General features: G+C 41.2%; 2 protein-coding genes across 3 annotated transcripts; one reads left to right on the top strand and one right to left on the bottom strand.

Moving 5' to 3' along the window:
• Positions 1-109: 109 nt before the first annotated feature.
• On the bottom strand, positions 110-19,726 carry METTL18 (methyltransferase like 18). 2 transcript variants are annotated; one of them, XM_032697258.1, is made up of 9 exons: positions 19,536-19,726; positions 18,546-18,698; positions 17,897-18,081; positions 10,910-11,040; positions 7,531-7,647; positions 7,299-7,453; positions 5,790-5,906; positions 1,888-2,195; positions 110-1,388 (listed from the first exon to the last, which is right to left on the bottom strand). In XM_032697258.1, the coding sequence occupies exon 9, from the start codon at positions 1,165-1,167 to the stop codon at positions 127-129; it is 1,041 nt and encodes a 346-aa protein (XP_032553149.1). In that variant the 5' UTR covers positions 1,168-1,388; positions 1,888-2,195; positions 5,790-5,906; positions 7,299-7,453; positions 7,531-7,647; positions 10,910-11,040; positions 17,897-18,081; positions 18,546-18,698; positions 19,536-19,726; the 3' UTR covers positions 110-126. The 2 variants fall into 2 exon arrangements, with proteins under 2 accessions (XP_032553149.1, XP_032553150.1); XM_032697259.1 differs by lacking the exons at positions 10,910-11,040; positions 17,897-18,081; positions 18,546-18,698; positions 19,536-19,726 and having other exon boundaries at positions 7,531-10,887.
• Positions 1,665-19,509, top strand: C9H1orf112 (chromosome 9 C1orf112 homolog). Its single transcript, XM_032697244.1, has 24 exons — positions 1,665-2,118; positions 2,620-2,659; positions 3,391-3,479; positions 4,664-4,768; positions 5,309-5,449; positions 6,441-6,603; positions 6,937-7,021; positions 7,538-7,676; positions 8,138-8,218; positions 8,754-8,818; positions 10,200-10,348; positions 10,950-11,058; positions 11,581-11,767; positions 12,786-12,868; positions 13,249-13,300; positions 13,612-13,701; positions 14,338-14,523; positions 15,162-15,284; positions 16,185-16,280; positions 16,709-16,822; positions 17,233-17,337; positions 17,652-17,732; positions 18,484-18,597; positions 18,900-19,509. Exons 1-24 carry the CDS (start codon positions 2,020-2,022, stop codon positions 19,083-19,085), a joined length of 2,682 nt encoding a protein of 893 aa, XP_032553135.1. The 5' UTR covers positions 1,665-2,019; the 3' UTR covers positions 19,086-19,509.
• Positions 19,727-19,842: the final 116 nt, after the last annotated feature.

The following is a 19,842-nucleotide window of genomic DNA, read 5'->3' as shown; positions in this document are numbered from 1 at the left end:
GAATTTGTTAAGCATTTCAATAACCACCATCCTTAATTTGTCAACTGGAATAACAGAGGAAAAAGCAAAGAGACAGGAGGATTAAAACATTTTTAAGTTATTTTTTTAAAGACTAGGGGTTGCATTTTAACTGGAATCTTTAAAGGCCATTTCCATAATGCATCGCTGCAGTCCCTGATCAATGGTTTTAATTATACTGGTTCTAAACACATTTCTCTCTTCAATGAATTTCTGAAAGAGGTAGATACCACCACCAACCCCAAAATAATGCACTTTGCTTGCCAAATACACACGGCCATTTTTATCCAAGAGCTGAGCCAGCGTATCATGCAAAGCACTGTAATAATCAGGATTATAGATGGTCTCAGATGTGAGAATTATATCGTACTTTGAAAAGGGTTTGTTGCTGCTTAACAGGAGCTGGGTGACTTCAGACCACTCTCCAGAAAAAAATCTGCATTTGGTGAGCACATCAGGTGAGCCCTCTGCTTTCCTGGGCCTCTTGGCAGGAGGTTTCCTGGTTTTTCTGTCCTTTCCACTAGTGCCTTCACTTACACAGTTGGCCACCACGTTAGGCAGGGTTATTTCCTTGATCACTGTGCTGTTGTAGTCCTGAAAATGGACTCTTTCAGCTTTACCTTTTAAGGCAACTATGCCCAGCAATCCAGCCCCGCAGCCAAGATCCAATACAGTCTTGTTGGTAAACTGTATTTCAGCCTCAGAAAAGTAGTCCATGAGGTCAAAGGTGCATTCCCAGATTTTCAGTCCTCCTTCATAGACTCCTGGGATGAGATCAGAGTGAGAAGAGACACTTTTGGACACGATGCCTTCGCTGTCGGCGTCACCCGAACACGTCATTTCCAGTACAGACACCTTTACATGATACAGGTCCAATACTGTTTCCATTACTTTGTTTTCCAATATTTTGTTGAGATCTCCAGGTATAATGTGCTCCTTGGCAGCTTTCACACAGTGCTTTGTCTTTGGTGCCTCATCCTGGTGCTTTGCAGCACCTGGCCTTGGGATGGAGCCTGGTCCAGCATCGGCAGCTTTCCTGCTCTGTTCCACGGGTTCCTGCTTGTGTTTTGGAGAGCCCAGCAGTAAGAAGTGAGTGTCTGCTTCACTGTTCTCATTTTCATCAATATCAAAATTAAATCGAAAATCCATTTTCAGGAATAACAGTTTAAAAATGTCAGCTTAATTTATTACAGCCAGAAACACTCATTTAACAGCAAGGCTGATACAAAGGTGGTTGTTTTTTTTTTTTTTCTTCTGGCTCTTGTCTTTTTGTAGGGGATATTTTTACGTCTGTACTGCTGCAGGAAAGAGTACTTTGTACTTTGCAGGTGGTGTATCAGATGTTTTGCCAATAGCCAGGTAAATTACTGCTGGAAATAGAGTAAATAGTTTTACATATCATTAATATCAGCACAAACAGTCTAATTGTAGCATCCTGATTTTCATTAAAAGGCTGCCCAGGGAGGTAGTGGAGTCTCCCTCTCTGGAGATGTTCTCAGACCCCTGGACACGTTCCTGTGTCCCCTGCTCCAGGCCACCCTGCTTTGGCAGAGGAGTTGGACTGGATGATCTTCCTTCCAACCCCAATAATTCTGTGATTAAAACCGCCCACCCTCTAACCATTTAAATTTTAGAAAACACAGCGTTACGGGGACCGCACCTGTCACACAATACAAATACAAGGAAATTACAGAATCACAGAATGAGCCCAGCCGGCAATTCCGGTGAAACCCACATTCCAGACTCAGCGTCTCAAGCAGCGCAAACTCCCCGCGCAGGGCGGCCCCGCTGCCCTTCCCCGGAGCCCGGCTGAGGCAGCAGGCCGGCTTTTCCCCCCCCCGGTTTTCCCTTCCCGGTGCCGGTACCGACCCGCGGGTGCCGGGCGGGATCTCCCTCCGCTTCTCCCACGTGGAGCCGCTTCCGCTTCCTGACGCGCGGGGGCTCCTGGGATGGCGGGGGAACTTTCCCGCCCTGCCCGTTCCTGAGGGGAGCGCGGCCACCATGTCCCAGACGGACCCCGAGCTGCTCCTGCGGGAGCTGGGCGGCTGGGACTGGGAGCTGTGCCGCCGGGAGCTGCCCGCCGTCCTGCCCCGGCTCCTCATATCCTTCCCGGCGGGGCTGCGGGGGGTGCGGGGACTCGCTCATCCTTCAGCCTCCCGCCGTTCGGGCGAGTAAACCTGTGGGGGGGAGAGCGGTGGGACCTTGTGAGGGGCTGACACGGGATAGAAGAGCCGTGTGCCGGGTGTTTCGCTGCAAACAGCCCTTCCCTGAAATAAAAGATCAGAAAATAGCGTGTGGTTCATCTGGCGCTGTAGATTAACAATTCCCTCTCCTCCCCCCCCCCCCCAAAAAAAAACCCCAAAAACTCCAAAACCCACACACCACCAAAAAAAAAAAACCACACCCCAAAAACCCCCACAAACCCTCAAGACTTACTCTCTAATACATTTTAGAAACACATTTCTGATCGTATGGGGACTCAGCGATATCAGCCTGCTGTTGGTTATGGAGCATCCCCTCCATATGAACATGAGACTTCTGCAAGTGCTTTAAAGATAACCTTTATAGCAGAACAAGTTTGATTTTCTTTAACGTTTTCACTCGATGTATCAAGAGTGTGAAGACTGGACTGAGCATATTCGTAAGTAGTGGCTAAGAAGTGCCTCTTCCTACAGATCGGTGTGTTGCAATTGCCTTATAAACTCTGCACTACTTAAAAACACTGACGCTACAACCAGTGACTTTCAGAGTCTTCAGCAATCCTGCTGGACCTTGCATGTTCTACAAATTGCATGTTGAATAAGCTTTATAAAAGCCCATAAGGAAGCTCTGTGTGTAAGGCTGCTTTTTCCTTCCTGTTCTGATTTTTAAATATGTGAAAGAAGGGTTCATTTTATCTTGTGTTTTATTGTCTTTTTGGCTGCTGTCTTACAGGTGGCAAAGCTCTTGTGATAGCTAATAGTGAAAAGAAAAGGAGCTCATTTGTAACTGTTTTAAGAGTCTTGCTAAAATTCACGGTTACATTGTATATTAGTGCCAACCAGCACATTAAATGGCAGTTTGGAATGTGGAAGGTACTCGATCCACAGGCAAACAGTTGTGCTCAGCCTTCAACTAAGCTGAGATAGGTCTGATGCTCTTTTTGATGTTTTTGTGCATGTAGGAGCTGTGACTGTTACTTGATTTTTCAGATGATGTATGTGTGTTTTCATGCATTTCAGATAAGGCAAATGTTATGTTGCCTCTCTCAAAATCAAGTACCTGATCTGGTTTTGCTTGATGCAGTTCTGGGTTTCCTTTGGTAGGTAGCTACGTAGTTCTGATAATCACACATTGTTTTTTTCTGTAATGTTTAAATGCTTTTCATTGCAGGTGTTTTGAGGATCCTGACTGAAATGTTTTTGCCCCATATCAGCCTTGAAGATTTGGAACAAACTTTTTTCTCCAAAGTATTGCCTAAGGTAGGACAGTTTCAAATAACTCTGGAATTGTCAGTTGGTCCAGTGCTAAAAATCACTGCTTAGAATGCAGTGATTGTTTTTTGAGGTTGCACAATATAATTATTGTATTGGATACAAAACTCAAAATTAAACTTTACCCTTTAAGAGTTTGCACAGTTTTATGTTGGATTGTTTCTGTGATTGTTCTCATTCTTTACAGTAGGGAGAGATTTAAATATACAATATTCTTTCTATATTCAGCAAGAGATTTGGGGTTTATTTCTTTTTGAGAAGATTGGTCTTTTTATAAAATGTCCAAGGTGGAGAATTTTTATGTGAGGTAGCTTCTCAGGACAAGTAAACTGAAAAACCCAACACTTGTGTATCATGAATAAATGTTGTGAAACTTGTGAATTAATATAGTGAATGTCAGACCATACTGGTCTAACATATGTTCTCTTTTTTGATGAAACAATGGAGATTTTTTGGCTGTAGTTTTATTACAATTCTTGAGTGCTTGCATTTTAAGTGAAGTAAAGCAGTGCCAAATTACTGATTTAAGTTTTAGGCCTCAGCTTGTCCATTTTAAGGAGCCAGTAAAAGTGGCCATTTGATTTCCATTTCTCTTGTTTTATGTCAAGTAACAAATTTTGGAGATTACAAGAAAAATGTGTCATAATAGGCATATCCTGTTTAGCTTGTATGTGCCTGGAAGCACCTCACTGTCTTTGCAGTGAAAACACTAACACTCATCAAATGTCCAAGGACCAAAATTAAAGTACAAATTAATGTTGTTTGTAGACCATAGACCTTTTTTTTAATGTATTCAAAATGTTAATGATCATTCTCAACAAATAAACAATTTTTCTCAGACAAAACGAAAATCCTTTTCAAATTATGGGGTTTCTAACTGAGTTAAAAAAGTCTTTGGTAGAAAGAGGTATATATTAGCTGGGAAGTTTATTTCCCAACATACTTTAGAAAAAGTAACAGCTTATGTCTATAATTTGGGAAAACCATACAGGTTGTGCTTCTTGATACATCAAGTTTTATGACTGAAATGCTGGAAAACGTTAAGTTCTCCTGGGAGTTCTGTCTGTAGCCTGTGCTTCCATACCAAGGAAGCAAGCAGATGCAGAGCAGTGTTGCTGTTTGCATGTGTACCTTCATAAACGAAATGTTTAAGCTTTGTTTCCTTCTGACAGACTCTGCAGCTCTTTGATAACCTGATGTATGAGTTATCCAGCGAGGCCAAGGGGTTAACCAGCCACAGCACAGAGTTATGCAGTACTGTAAGGAATCTGCTACAGGCAAGTCCTGTTCCTGTCAAAGGAATGTTTACATCATTCTTTGCTTTTACCTGAACTATTGAGAGGTTTTTAGAATATTTTTGCCAGCTACTGGTGGTTAAAATGTAATTTAATCTTCCTTTGTAGCTGAAATTCAATTAATGTTTTATGAATTATTTAATTGCATCTATTACCTGTTGCTAATCATAATTTAAAAGATCATCTTAAATTCTGCTGAAGTTACTAACACAAATGGCATGTGATTCACTATATTTAAAGAGTGAATCTGACACTTGTTTATACAGTCACTTAATTCTCAGTTTTAAAATTTTTGGAAGCTGAGAACAGTAGTCACAGAAATACAAAGTTTTCACAGTACATATGGAATTGCTCAGTATTATTTTATGGCGCTTCACTCGTTTTTAACGAACTCCTTATTTATGCAAATAGTGAACTGTAAATGCCATATAAATCTCGGTGCAATTCAGCAGGGAAAAGATGCTTTGGAGGTTATTGCAGGAGTGAAAACCATTGACTGCTGTTGTTTATTCTTGCCTGAAGACTGTGGTGCAGCTGCTGGAGACCCTGACGGGCTGTGTGCGCTCCGTGTGCTCCGTGCGGGAGCGTGTGCCCCTGGGGAGCCTCCGCTCCCTCCCTGCCTCCGTGCTCTATGTCATAAAGAACACCTTCACACACTGCAGGGTAGGTCTCTCTTGGAAGGAGAAACATCCCTATGCTCCTTGGGGTTTAGGAAGCACTTGCCTTGTAAGAAGATCCTATTTTGAAATAATACTGTTGTCGAACTCTTTTAATTTAAATTTAGCTGTTCAATGGTTCGCTTATTGTGCAAGTATAGAGGTGATTTTTCAGCTGTGTGCCCAGCAAATATGACCTGGTGGTGAGAGGCTCAGACTGTGCCATTTCCATATTTTGCATCAGTGAACATTTTGCTCATGAATGGAGTACTCTGTGAGATCTGTGCACTCCTAATGGCTGCAGGATTTTCAGAGCTATCAGTGGTTACCAGCATGGTGTGACTTACCTTACTTCTGTGCAAATTCCAGAGTGGATTGAAAATGGAGACTGGCATCTCTATGTTGGCTTCAAGTAACATCTGTCATTTTCAGATTTGGACTTTGAGATGCAACAATAATTCCCTCTAAGCAGTGAAAACAAAATCAGGTTACCATAAGGACATGGGAGCTTTTAGTTGCCTTTCATTTTCACTTTCATTCTGTCTTTCTTTTTTTATATCAGTTTTCCACGTCAGGACTTAAACTTAGGTGCCACACCTTTATCTAACAATTTTGATTTGAAAGTATTGGGAAATATTTGTTGCTAACATTGTATCGTATTGTAAAAGATGATCTTAGGTTTACCCATGGACGTTTATCATATGATCTTAAGTTCACCTGGGGAGGCCTAATCCAGAACCCCCTAAATTCACCAGAGCCAGGCAGACCTCATTAGTTGTCAATGAGGCTGCAGGTGACTGACATTTTGTATTTAGTGATCGGGGGTGAGAGCAGAAACTGCAGCCCTGGTTGTATATTGAGTTAAAGTAGGTACATCTGTGCCTTGTTCTTTTTTTCCCAGGGAAATGTATGACAAAGCTCTTGGTGTTTTTAGCATGTGAAAAATCAAGCTGTGATTCCTGAACTTCTTTCTAAACCTCGCTTCCCATTTTCTGCAGGATAGTGAATCAGTCTACTGTGGGCACCTGCACTTGATTTCTGACCTCCTACAAGCTATGTTCAAGGAAACTTACTCCCTTCAGAAACAGCTGATGGAACTAGTTGATATGATTTCCATGGGCTCTGCATCCACTGAAGATAACATCACAGATATAGTGTCAAGTATATGTGGATTTAACACTTTTTCAGTCTTGCTTAGTAATTTTTTTCTATAGAGTATGTTTGAATTCTTAAAACAGGTTTCTGAGCGTGCTCAGTTCCTGCTGTCCTGACCAGCCTTTCAAAAAGTACAGTTTTGAAGCTTGAAATATTTCTGTTCTCCTGAAACTTCCCCTGTGGGATGGGGCATGTTGTGTAGGTTTGTAGGATAGGGGCAGCACCTAAACACTGAGCCATTTTTCCTATTCAGTGTCAGTGTGCTGGTATTCTCTTAGTGCTTGGGATTGCTGTGAGCTCATAAATCTGATTTAACTCTTGTTGTTATTATTTCCTTAGTGATCCACACTGTGCTGGAGATATGCTCTGTCATTTCCAATATGGACCATGCTCTTCATGCCAATACGTGGAAGTTCATAATCAAGTATGTCCCTGAACTGTAATTTTAAATAATGAAGGTTTCAATTGCTTTGTGTTCAGAGTTTCAAATAAAATCGAAATTAGAGAATTCACTTTAGCTGTTTGGTAAGTAAATTTAGAAATTCAATTTAGAAATTTAGCTAGAAGTAGTATTCAAGCACTGCCAGTGGAAGTGGGTAGGAAGGGGTGTGGAAAGGAATAGGAACTTGACTTTTTGTGTTGCGATGCAGAAGAAAATTTGCAGCACTGTTGTCTGAATAAATAATATTAAGAGGTCTTACCTGCAATTTTGTAGACATTTTTGGCTTCGTTGACTGTCTTGTGCTTTCATCCTGCCTCTCCTCTGTTTCAGTCACAGCTGTGGAGAGGGTTGTTCTCTCTGAGTTTCTGTTTTCAGTGTACAGAGATATTGCACCAATCAGTGTTGTACAAAAGCCTAAATAAGTTATTTGGATTTGTAAGAATTCATTGCATGATCACTTCTGACCGTTAAATACCTGATTACATTCTTACCTTGCAGGCAAAGCCTGAAGCATCACTCCCTGCTGCGGTGCCATCTGAAACACAGCGACATCCTGGGGGGCCTGTGCAAGGACACTCTTCTGTCTTTTGACTCCTGTTTGCAACTGGCTGAGCAAATGAAGGTGTCAGAGATACAGGTGAGTTAAAAAGCTCCCAAAGCTGACAGTGAACTTGAGGAGGATAAACTCTTTGTGCTGTATTATTGCTTGGAGTAGTTTGGGTTTGGTTTTTTGGGTTTTCTTTGTTTCATGTGGTGGGCAGAATACCTTATTCTTTTGAAACCACGTGAAAGTGAGGCCCATCACTTTATTTAGACTGAGGATGTTTTGTGAGACACCTAAGTTTTCACCATACTCTGTGAGAATTTACTTCCTGAACTGACAATATCCCAAGGTCAATCAAAAGATAACCTTCCAATTCTGCATACTGCTCTAAAAATGTTGAGGCATAATGAATATTTTTAAAGTTTTTCCCCCTTAGCTGCAGAGTCTGTAGAGAATCAAATGTGAAATAGGTTTTGAACATTGTTAGCAATCTAACTTCCTTTTTTATTGTATTACTCTGTATATTAACTTTCAGAACTGCTTCTTTTGCACAGGAGGGCACTGACTTAAGGCTATTCCAGAAGACAGTCAAACTGTGCAGGTTCTTTGCTAATTCCCTTGTACACTACACCAAGGTAGGTTCTGTACTTGAAGCCTGTGTTAGGATTAAGTTCAAGCCCCTGGTCTGCAGATGGAATAACTTTGTACTGCATAATATCTTAACAATTTATGGCTATCCCATATGGGCAGGATAATTAACATCCGTAATTAACATCCAGTAACCTGCTTGTAGTTCTTCCACCTTTATATTCTCCCAAGCCTAAGCAGGGATTTCCCAGAAAAACAAATATAATAAACTGCTTCATGCAATATCACCATGGAGTTGGTAGGAGATGTCCATCTTTATGGCCAGAGCGGCTGAGTTTCCAGAATTGTTGGTTGTCTGAAGCATTGAATTGGATGTGGCATTAATAAGAAGAAATGGATACTGTTGTTTATTGTTGTTACTTTGTTTATCGTTTGCTTTGCTCTTGCTTTGTGCTGTGGATTCTTAGAACTTAAACAATTTTTGCAGTTTAGTACTTTACACAGCAGTATAAGAGAACAAAAAGTGTAATTAATGATGTATTTTATGTTGAAAGTACCATTCAAAATTAATGGCTTTTGCAGGAATTCCTTGCTTACTTCTCTGACTGCTGTTCTCAGTTACATCAGCTCTTTCTTCAGATATACAGGTATGTCAAGTACAAATAATTGATTATTGATAGTATCTTAATAACATCTCTTTACTGCCTTCTTAAAGCTAAAGTATTCTGAGATACAGAAATACAGTTCTTGTTTCAAAGCTGTTGTCACCTTTTTTTCATGGATGGAAAACAAAAATATTTTTTAATGAATTAAGCATTTTTGTGTGATATAGTCACCTTAATCCCATTCTTGATCAGTGCTGTGCATGTCCCATATTGACAAACCATTAACTTTGTTGAAACTACTTATGTCAACATTTCTTAACAAATTATGTGTAGAATATGCAGAAACAAAAAAATCCAACACTAAATGCAGGTGTCAGTAGTGACATGTGACAGATCATTTCTACTTTTAAGACAAAGTATGGAAACATTCATCCTGGAAAAAGAGGGCATCAGAAACAAAGGATCCTGAAATTTTTCTTAGCTTTACTGTGTGTTTATAATCCTGTGAAATCTCACAAGGGGACTCTGGTTCTCCTAGAAGCAAATACTCTTTTAATGTTTTGTTCATAGAACAACGGTCTGCAAGGGGTTTATCACTGTGGTTTATCACTCTTCTTTCTGTTTGCTGCAGTGCTGGGGAAGAATAAGGGAACATGGGCTTTCTACTAATCATAGTTTACCCTCTGAAATCCGAGGGCTGATTTCAGCCCTTCTTTTGGAATTCAAACCACGTTCTGTGGTGTGATGTGCACCTGAGTTCGCTGCGTGTTTCACTGCAAGATTGGGGGGATATTTTTTTATGAGTTTCCTCTTTTAGCTTTACTTACCTTGTAGATCTTTCTCAAGTGCAAGGTTGTAAACTTTTATTCACTCAGGGAAACTGGAGAGGATTTTTGAGTAGCAAGGCAGCATTTTTACAGTCACTTTATAAGCTGCGAGAGTAGAAGGTTTTCATTTCATGATCTCTTTTGTATTATTCTCCTCTTGGTTCTTTATTTTTTTTTATTGCCCAAGGTTTTCTCTCTTCAAAGAAATTGTGGTACCTTTTTAGTGTCATGTGTTAAATCAGTAATGTTACATTTATGACTGTCAAATTGTGTTGGCTTTTCTTTTTTACTTGACTTTTGTGATTTGTTTCTTCTGATAGATGTTACGTATTTTCATGCCTTTTTTGTGAGTTTGTAAGGTTTTCTTTCAAGGTTTAGTAAAATATTGGATTGTGATGCTAAGTTTAAAAGCTGAATGCAGAGTTGTAGCTCTTGGACTATAACAGATATTATAAAATGGAGGAGCCTTTTCTTTTATTTCACAGGAACAAGGAAATAATAAACTTACTCCTTCGTAGTTCTTTTAGAAAAAAGTAATATTACTGAAAATGCTACTGAGAATATTTAACTGGTTTTTTTTTCCCATTCCCTCTCAGCAAGTTTCCTCCCAGTCTCTATGCTCCAGAGATCTTGGAAGTCCATCGAGAGGAAATATCCCGGGTTTTTCTTGTGGCTCTGGATCCTCTTATCAACCAGCTTCTTCCCTTTAGTCCTTTCATGGAGCAAGTGTTAAGTGAAAAGTTAGGTGGGTTGAAAATACAGCTACCAGTGCTGTGGTACTATATAAACATCTGCAGAGGATTGGGACTGATATTTTGACTTTCTGAACCACAAGAAATATTCTGTACCTGTTTGTTTGCCTGTAGTTCTTGTGTAAGTACTGTGATATAGGCAGTTCCACGCTGAATTGGATGAATTTTGTAACACATAGTTCATGTTGTTGCTGAATTCATCTTTTCCAAAAGACTCACAATAACTTCACTATTAACCTGGTTAACAGAAATCCTGTCAGTTCTGCTCTTTTGCATAATTTCAATCCACTTCTGTCACAAACTTTCAAAGGAAGCTGAAATTTTTCTGCTGTACTGTTCGTGGGGGAAGACAGCCATTTTTTCCTAAATTAAGTATTTGCTGTGGAAAGCAGAATGCTTTCAAACTGGAAAATTACCACCTTTTTGTTTCCACACTCCATCCTCCCTGATTTTTGCCCAGACCAACAAGTCATAATTCTGGGATGGCTGAGACAGTTCATCAATTTGCCTCTACACTTGCTTTATAAGCCAGTTTAGACATGTGATGTATTTACCAGGGCAACTTGCATCACGTTTGAAAACAAACTTCTGCAGGTCTCCCTCCTGAGCAGCAGCTGCCCCAGTGTCTCCTCCTGGTTACCATCATGGACAAGCTTTCCTCTCAGCCTGAGGAAGTGCAAACTCTCTGGAACACAGGAAAAAGGTACTAACGAGGTTTTTGTTGTAGTTCTTCCCCACAGCAATCGTTCCATACAGGCAAACAGAGGGGCTCAGCTGCTGGAGTTCCCCACGCAACTGAGTAGTAAAATTTGTCAGACTCTATGGATTTATTTCCTTCTGCCAAGACAAACAGGATCTGATGTTCAGTGCCTCAGGAGGGAAGCATACAGAACCAGAGATGTCATTGTTTTTTCAGGGAAGGAATGGTATTTAGAGTACTTCCAGGATAAGAAGAGAGAGAAGGTTTTAATTTGTTGATGCTTCACTGAGTTAAAATCTCAAACTTTTATGCCTGAACCCTCAAGTAACCACCTGGACTTGTAAAAGAGGAAGGTAGTCAGAAACATAAATTTAGTGTAAAACCACTGAAGTTATTGCCATTGTTCCTTGTCAAAGATTTTTGTAGTACTAAGATTTTATAGTACAGATGTTTCTTGCGGGACTTTGGATTTACGTATCTGTAACCCAACTATTTCTCTTTTGTTTTTTTCTTTTCCCCTTGCAGCCTGTCTTTGTTTTCAGCTCTCTTCTTCAGTTTCCAGCAATGTCCTGGTGAGCTTGCTCTCCCTGTCTGTTTGCCAGAGGTGATCAGCACTGGGCAGCCAGCAGTTCCCATCACCCTCTATCACTATGTCTGTGTCCACCTGTGCTCCTTCATTGCTTCCACACTCCCATCACACTTCCCTCAGCTGGTAGGATTGGTTTTTGCTTATCATCTCTTCAGCTGTTTTTATAGATAAAAATGGGTTATATATAAAAGAATGGGTTCTTTTTAATGACCTAGCCCTGAATTGATGCTTAGGTAAGAAGTGGTTCTGTAGAAAGCAGCTGTGACACAGTTACATGGCTGGAGTTGAGTTATCCAGCAAATGTCACTTGTGGGAAGGGGGGGAAATAAGGCTTCAAAGAGTTCCTGAGGACTTCAGTGGCATTGGAAATTTTTGTTCTCTTTCAGAGGGAGGGAGCTCAAATCATCATAACAGTTCAGTGCTTTCTTTTATGCAGTATTCAAATTGTATTAACTTTACCTGGTTTTATTAGTCTATAATAAGTTTAGAGTAGACTATATTGTTGTGATTCCAGCTAAAAACATATCATAAAATGGTAATGAGCAACATTTTCTGCTTCAGAGGAGTATTCTGGGCTTTAATTAACGTTACATAATGTTTTCAAAGGTTTTCACTTTTACTGCACATAGACAGAGGTACCTCCAGATAAATGTAAACCTTGATAAAGTTAGGAGCTGTCACAAAAAATTACAGCCCTAATTTAGGGGGTTTGTTTGTTTGTTTGTTTCTGAATGCTGTGTTCCTCTTTCAGGTAAAATTTGTGTTCGTAAAAGAGGAAAATTATTCATTTGGTTTTCAGTAGGTTGCCAATAAAGCTGGAAAGAAAATTGGCAATACATTGTTTTTTTCATAAGAGTTGCCTTGCAAAGAAGGGATGCACATGATGAAATGTCTCCAAGTGAAGGATCCCCAGGCCATTGAGGTGGATGCACATGTGCATTCAAAGTGTGCAAATCTAAAGGTGTGGCTGCTCACTTGATGGTGTAGCCGAATATGGAGTACAAAAAAGAGTTCTTCAAACATTTTAAATTGGATAAGCTTGAAACTCTTCCTGGGTTCTGTACCAATTAGTGAAGTAAAAGTAGTAGCAGGCCTGCAATCAGTTTCTGCATGAATGTACATATGTATATTTTCTCCTCAGGAATATGCCCTGCTGGATGCAGTGCTGGGTTCTACCATGATCACAGCTCTGCTGGCAATGGACTCGTGGTGCTTCCTTGCCCGGTAAGATGCTCTTATTGCAGGTCAGGCAGGTTTTCCACAGATCCAGCTCATTCTGTTGTTGTACATAATTCCTTGAGAGATTTTTTCAAGACAAAATTTTCCCAGAATTGGACTATTTTCAGATTTAGAGCACATTTTGAAAATTAGAAGCAGAAATGGCTTAGCCATTTTTTCATTCATGCAAGTAAAGGGAACATACTTTCTCTATTATTTAATAATTATGTTTTGGAATGGTTATCTCAAGTAAATTGTGTCTGCAAATCAAGCTGAAATATGTTAGAGGAAATTTCTCAGGCCATTTCTCAGAGAAGGTTTATAGTATATATTCTCTAAAAGACTAGGAAGTACAGGCTGACAAGCTTCTGTCTCTCATGTTCCAGGTATGGAACAGCTGAACTGTGTGCTCACCACGTCCACGTGATCGCCCACTTGGTAAGAACCACGGTGTATTTGCAGCTTGGCACCAGTTTTAATCCAAGTTATACTGGCAAACTTTCTAAATGACCAAAGACAGGAATTTTTTTTTTTTTTTTTTTAAATCCAAATTGAGATTGTTTCAATTCTTCAAACTGGGTTAATAATTAGCAAAAGCAGTACAGTAAAAATATAAAACAATATGCCTGGTATTTCCAACATGATCCCACATAACAACTCCTAGAACGTTCTGTACAGAATTTATTTGCTTAGTGGTGATTTTTTTTCCTTAATTTAATTGGATGCATTACCCTTTTATGCTAATGCAGCTAAAGGCTTGGCCCAGTGACTGTCACCAGTTCTCTGCCCTGGGTGTCCTGCTGAGGCGTCTGCTGTTCATGATGGCTCCGGACCATCAGGCAAGTACAGCACCAGCATCTTCTGTCGTTACTAGAAGAGATTTGAACCAGTGGCCTGTGTTAAAATATCCTCTTTCAGCTCTTCAGAAGTGCCAAGATGAGTGCTCACCCGCTGTCCTTGCTATTGTAGTTGTTATTACTGAGTCACAGTGGATCCCACTTTGTGCAGACTGCACACCTTTCTCAGTGTCTTCCTGGGCAGCAGTGGAGTCCTTTTTCTGACTAAGGATGAAAACAGCAAATCTCCCAGATTTGCTGAAAACTGTGTGTCCTGGCATTGCACCTGTGACTGGTGTTCACGAGTGTTCTCATGACATCAGGTTATCAAGAGCAGTGTCCTGTCCTGTCAGTGCCTCTCTTTGTACCTTGGAGAGGCCAAAGCCCTTTCTTCTACTCACTGGGGCCACTGCTTCAAGCAGCTGAAAGAATTAAGTCGTTTAATTATTCTGATGTCCTATATGTGATAAGGGATGGGGCAGTTCTACAACTTTTTTATATAAAAAGTTGAATTTTATTCAAATGAAAGGTTTTACACTTTTTTTTCCCATGTACTATGTATCTAAAGCAAACCAGCTTTCTGAGAGATTATCAGGTTGTCTTCTGGCCCACTTAGTTTCTGTTGCCTTTTGTTTCCAGGTAGAATTTGCTCATAAGTTTCTTCCAGAAGAGGTGGAGAACTTGGCTGTGTGGCAGCACATATCCCTCAGGGCCCTGAACCCCGACCTTAGGAAGCAAGTGGCAGGTCAGCTGTGCGTGGCCGCGCTCGCGCAGTGCCGGCGATGGCTCAACAGCAGGCGCGCCCTGGGAGAGCTCCCACCCGTGGTAAGGGAGATTTGGTTCTCTTTGGAAAATTTATGAGCTCTGGACTTCCAAACTGTAAGGATTCTGTTGCTGTCACCTCAGTTTTTCAGTGTGTTTTTTCCATCCCTAACTGGCCTATGCCTGAGCAAGAACTCTTCATGTTAACGTTTCCTTCTCGGACCCTCTACTGTGACAGTGGAGGTCTTGTGGTTCCCAAGTTATTCTAGTTGTTTGCTCTCTGGGTGAGCACATGTATTTTTGTTTAGAATTTCTGATTTATGCTATACCTTAGGATACATTTACTTTTAAGTTTTAAAGTCCTGGCTGGTTTTACGCAGCATCAAATCTCAAAGATGCTCACCGGTCTCCTTGGCGAGGGAGTGTGAGAAACCAGAGGCTTCCACATGAAGTGTCTGCTGCCAGATTCCTCCTGCCAGTGCAGCAAATGACTGGATCACGTGTGAGCCTCCCAGGAGTTTCCTTGCTTTGGAAGCTTTATTGGCTGGTGGGCTGCTGGATTAGCTGTGCTGTACAGCTGACACAGCACACTGGGCTTCCTGCCATCTTGTATCATTTTAGATGTTTAACATGAGCCTGGGGTTTTGGGTTGTTTTACATGTAGGTTTTTCTGGTCTGTCTTATACATTTTTTCCTCCTAGAACACTGCCCTTTCTGTCCTGCTGGCTGCCTGCACTTTTGCTGATGACACTCTGGAGGCAGAACTTAAGGCATCTGTCCTGGGAGTGCTCAGTCAGTTCTGGACTCTTCTCCAGGCTAAGCAGGTAAGAGAATTTGCTGCTCCAGTGCTGAAAACATGATGTCTTTGAGAGGCCGGTGCTATTTCTTCACATTGTTGTTACTAATTTGTTTTACTTGGATTGGACTGTTTCTGTAAAGCACAGTGTAACTGTGCTGCCCATCTGCTCTCAGCTGGCTTATGTTTTGGGCAGGCCTGTGCTCTGGGAAGCTGAGTTTGACTTTTCCTGAATGTTCCATGTGTGGCTCCTTGTGACTCCATCTGTTACTCAGTGTCAGATTCAGACTCGCTCAAGGAGAAATCTGAAACTCCTCATTCTGATTCACACCAGTTACGAATTTGGTCTGTTTTAAATGTTCATTGGAATGTGAACAAAACTCACAGTGGTTTGATTAGTGCACAGCCTGGCACTTGGAAACCCACACCCTCCTCCCAGATTTGAGGGGGTCAGGCAATGCCCTTGCAACCCTGTTACCTCTTCATGGCTGCAGCTGCATAAAGAAAAGAAAAAAGGATTGCCATGGTTCATGCTTCTGATTAAAAAAAGGAAGTTTGAGAGTGAGGGTGAAGAGGAGCCAACAATGTGCCCCTTCAGAGGTCTCTTCCAACCTCAGCTCATGAGGACATTTGGCAACTGAGAAGTGAAAAGAAATAGTTTAGATAACCTTTAGCTGCTTATTTTAGTGAGTGGTGGAAGGAGATGAGGGCTAAGAAATATTGTTAATAAAAATCAAAGAAAAGGGTCTTGTAAAATATGACTACCTAGAAGTATTGATATGACTATTGTACTATTTTCTTCTGCTTACAATGCAGTGTTTTACATGTGTGAAGTCAGACTAAGAATTTTGGAACACTACTATGACTTGAAATTCTTTCTTAAGTAGTTATTCCATAAGTTAAAATGCAATGTTGTGATCTCTTGAAGGTCTCAGATGAGCCGTGTCTCCAGCAGACACTGTGTCTATTACTTCACCTTTTGGAATTTTTCATCCAAGCATTAGATGCTCAACTGATTACTCAGGTAAAAAAAATCCCTTTTTATGAGTAATTTACTTCATGCAAAGCAAGTTCTCCGTGATTTGCTGAAATCTTAAATGAGTTATTTTATGGTCTGGCTGCCTTTTAACACATGATGGTTTCTAGTTTTATTTCTTGCTTGATTACTTTCCTGGGTTTTAAACCAAGCATATGGCATTTTGGTTAACACTGCTTTTGAAGATCTCCAGTTACTCTGTAAGACATTGAGATATGTGGATATACTGTGTGGAGCCTGCTCATTTCTTTCTAAACTGCACACTGTAGCTTTACTTCACCCAGTTTTATTTGAGGTGCAGCACCTCCTTTTGGTTTAAGTCCAGTTTTCTCAGTGTCTTTGGATTTAAAGATGAGACAGCACCATTTTAACCTGCAGTCTGTTGATGGAGCTTCACTGTGGTTTGTTTTCCACAGGTATTTGCACTGCAGTCTTCCCTTTTCCAGCTGGATCCCCCGGATCATGTTCGTCTAGCGATGGTGGATTTTCTGTCCTTCATAGGAAAGGTGTTTATACCACAAGAAGCACAGGTACATGTAATTGTGGTGTTAGTGAAATCATCTTCAGTCTTTTGATGAAGAGATACACCTTTTATTTAAATATACACTTCATTAAATCCGTATAGGAGTGCCAGGACATAATCATCTTGGAGACTTATTAATGGTCTGTGGCAGGTTTATTTTTCATGAAGACATGCTAAGTGCATGTAAGATGCTTGGTTTATTCACTGTTTTTGCTTCTCACCAGACTGACATTTAAACCTCTAGGAAGAAAGAACATGTCACCTCCCTCACAGTGGTTTGGGTTTTTTTGCCAGACAGGGCAGTAGCACTCCTGCATTTCCCAAACCTGTCCCTTGACCTTAGAGCTGTTCTTCAGTAATAAATCACGATGGTAAGACACACACAACTAACTCTTTGGGTGTTTGTTCCTCTTGCAGAGGCAGGTTGTGCCCCAGCTGTCGTGTCTGTTTGCCTCTCTGCTGGCTGACCAGACCTGGCTGATTCACCAGCACGCACTGGAGGCGTTCACACATTTTGCAGAGGTGAGCAGAGCACAACTCTGGGTGCACGTGTTTGGCTCTCGTAACTGTTACTGCCCAAAAATTCTCCTGTCTTAAATATTTGCTGCTCTTCATTATGCAATTTGGGTCTTAGTGTTACAGGTGCTATTGCACACCAAAAGTAATGGGAGCTAGTGCAGTTGGAAGTGATTTCAGGAGCTGAAGTGAAGGAACATTAAGCGCTGGTTGCTTAGGTTGGTTGCCAAGAGGGCAGGGACTGTCACAGGAAGATTTTTTGCTTTGTCCATTCCCTTGTTAACATCAATGTACTGATCAACTACTAACATTTCTGACAGGAAACAAGCCATGAAGATGTTGTTCCTCAGTGCCTTAATTCTGAAGAAGCTAAGAACAAAGTTGTTAATTTTCTAGCTAAGGTATGTAAGCTGCTAAACCACTTTACTGCTTTCTCAGTTGATATTGTACACCCATTATGAGCAGTAAACAGCCTGTGTCTATACCTGCATCGTCTGCATGGTGATTAAAAAGAAGTTTAAAACAAGTTGTTGTCACTGGGATCTGGTCAAACTTTTCTACTTACTTTAATTAGCAGAATTAACAACTGCCATTCCTATGCACAGTGCTCTTTCAATACTTCCCAACTTTGGTTTAAATGCTTTGCTTTTTCCTCCTTAAACAAAAAAACTTATTAAATTGCACGCAGGGAATTCATCATTTGGTTGGTATGCTTTCCTTCCCCATTTCTCTTGGATGAGTTTCTGAAATCTAAATGAACACGTATGAAACATCTTAGTCCTCTTTGCATATTAGAAGAAATCCTCTTAAGGATTTCTTAAAAAAGCCTTAGGTGGCTTTTAATGCAGAACACAGACACTGTGGAAGGGGGTGCCTGTCGTGCTGTAACCTAAGGCAGGACTCTCTGATGAGCAGCTTTTGACAAGCAGATAATTTTCAAAAGAACCGATAACTGCCAGTAATGCTAAACCAGAGTTGTAGGTAACTTTAACTCCTGATCAGAAAAGTGTGTGAGAAATACTCTCTTTGAGCTGCAGGTTAAAATGTCTCCCTCCCTCCCTCCCTCCCTTTTGTTCTGGCATGTAAATTGAGCCTATGAAGGCTGGTAATGCTGCCTTGGTTTAGTTACCTCTCCTGTGGTTTTCTCCCTAGAGAAGGCAGGTAGAAGAGACAAGAGTAGCACGAGTAGAACGCACAAAGCAAGAAAGGATTACCTGGAGTGCACAAGTTTTGCAAGGGGACGGAGAACTGGAGTCAACAGGAGAGGTACATGTGCTCCTTTAAACTATCTGGGCCCTACTGTCGATTTCTGTCAGTTCTGGGAAGTCTCTGAAGAGGTTCAAGATGGCCTTGCTGCCCTCCATAGTCTAAAAAAAAAAAGGTCACGAGCACTCCTGGCCCTTAATAAGGCCTGAATGGTCTGTAGTGCCTGCCAGGCAGCAAGAACTCTCACAGGACAAGGGCATCTTGCAGCTCTGTTCTATCTAAGGGTTTTCTTGCACTTGGGTGAGGGCTGATCACTTACATAGAGCACTAAAATGATGTTTTCTTTTTACTGAAATCTGCAGCCCCTGGCCAAAAGAGCCTGTCACCCCCCCTCTGAGGAGCAGTACAAGTCAGCAGTGGGCTCGATGGAGGGGGCAGTGGAGGCTGTGAAGCTGCTGCTGCAGAAAGGGCCCCCCCCAGCGTGGCTGGCAGTGAAGCTGGAGGCCCTGCACGCAGCCATAGCCACCCTCAGGGACAGCACAAGGTAAGGGCTCCTCGGGGCTCAGACACGGAGCCAGCTCAGCTCCCTGCAGGGAGGGAAGAGGGGCCTTTGTACCACAAGAGCTGGAGAAGAAAACACTGTCTGCACTGTTCCTGTGCCAAAATGGACTGAGGGGTGAGATGTCGGCCCATGTTTCACAGTAAGTGGCTGGAAGGAGTTGATGTATTTTAATGAGCACTACTGTGCATCTGAGCTGCCAGTTTATATACTGCCAATTTTGTATATTTGTTCGTATATTGTTTGTTTTTCTACTGTGTGGAGATAAACATTCCATGATATTGTATTCTGAATACTAAGAGGTTTGAGTCTGTTGTAAAAGTAACAGCTACTTTGTTCCTGTCACCTACAGGTGACCAGGCAGTAGGTGTTTTTATCTTAATTTTAAAATACACTCAAGAATAACAATTTAAGGCTCTACACTGTTCTGTGAACATACCTCTGCTGCTGGTTCCACTCCAGGCTAGGGTCATCTCTTAAAAATAATCTTTATTGGTCACAGTTAAGAGCAGAAAGAACACGGTGCTTTAGCAGCTCACGGTCATTCATTGCACGGTTCCTGGCACCACTTTGTGCCATCCACTGACAGAACTACATAAACAGAAATAAATAAGTTGAGTAAACTGTACATTCATCTTAAAATCATCTCTTAGCTAAAAAGTTAAAAGGAGCCATTTCTAAGGGCTTTACTTTTCAGGGAGGGGGGAGTGGGGAGAAAAAAAAAAACCAAAGGAAAAAGGCACATT

This window comes from Chiroxiphia lanceolata, chromosome 9 (assembly GCF_009829145.1).
Source record: "Chiroxiphia lanceolata isolate bChiLan1 chromosome 9, bChiLan1.pri, whole genome shotgun sequence".
Lineage (NCBI taxonomy): Eukaryota > Metazoa > Chordata > Aves > Passeriformes > Pipridae > Chiroxiphia > Chiroxiphia lanceolata.
This window is presented reverse-complemented; position numbering and strand designations above follow the sequence as displayed.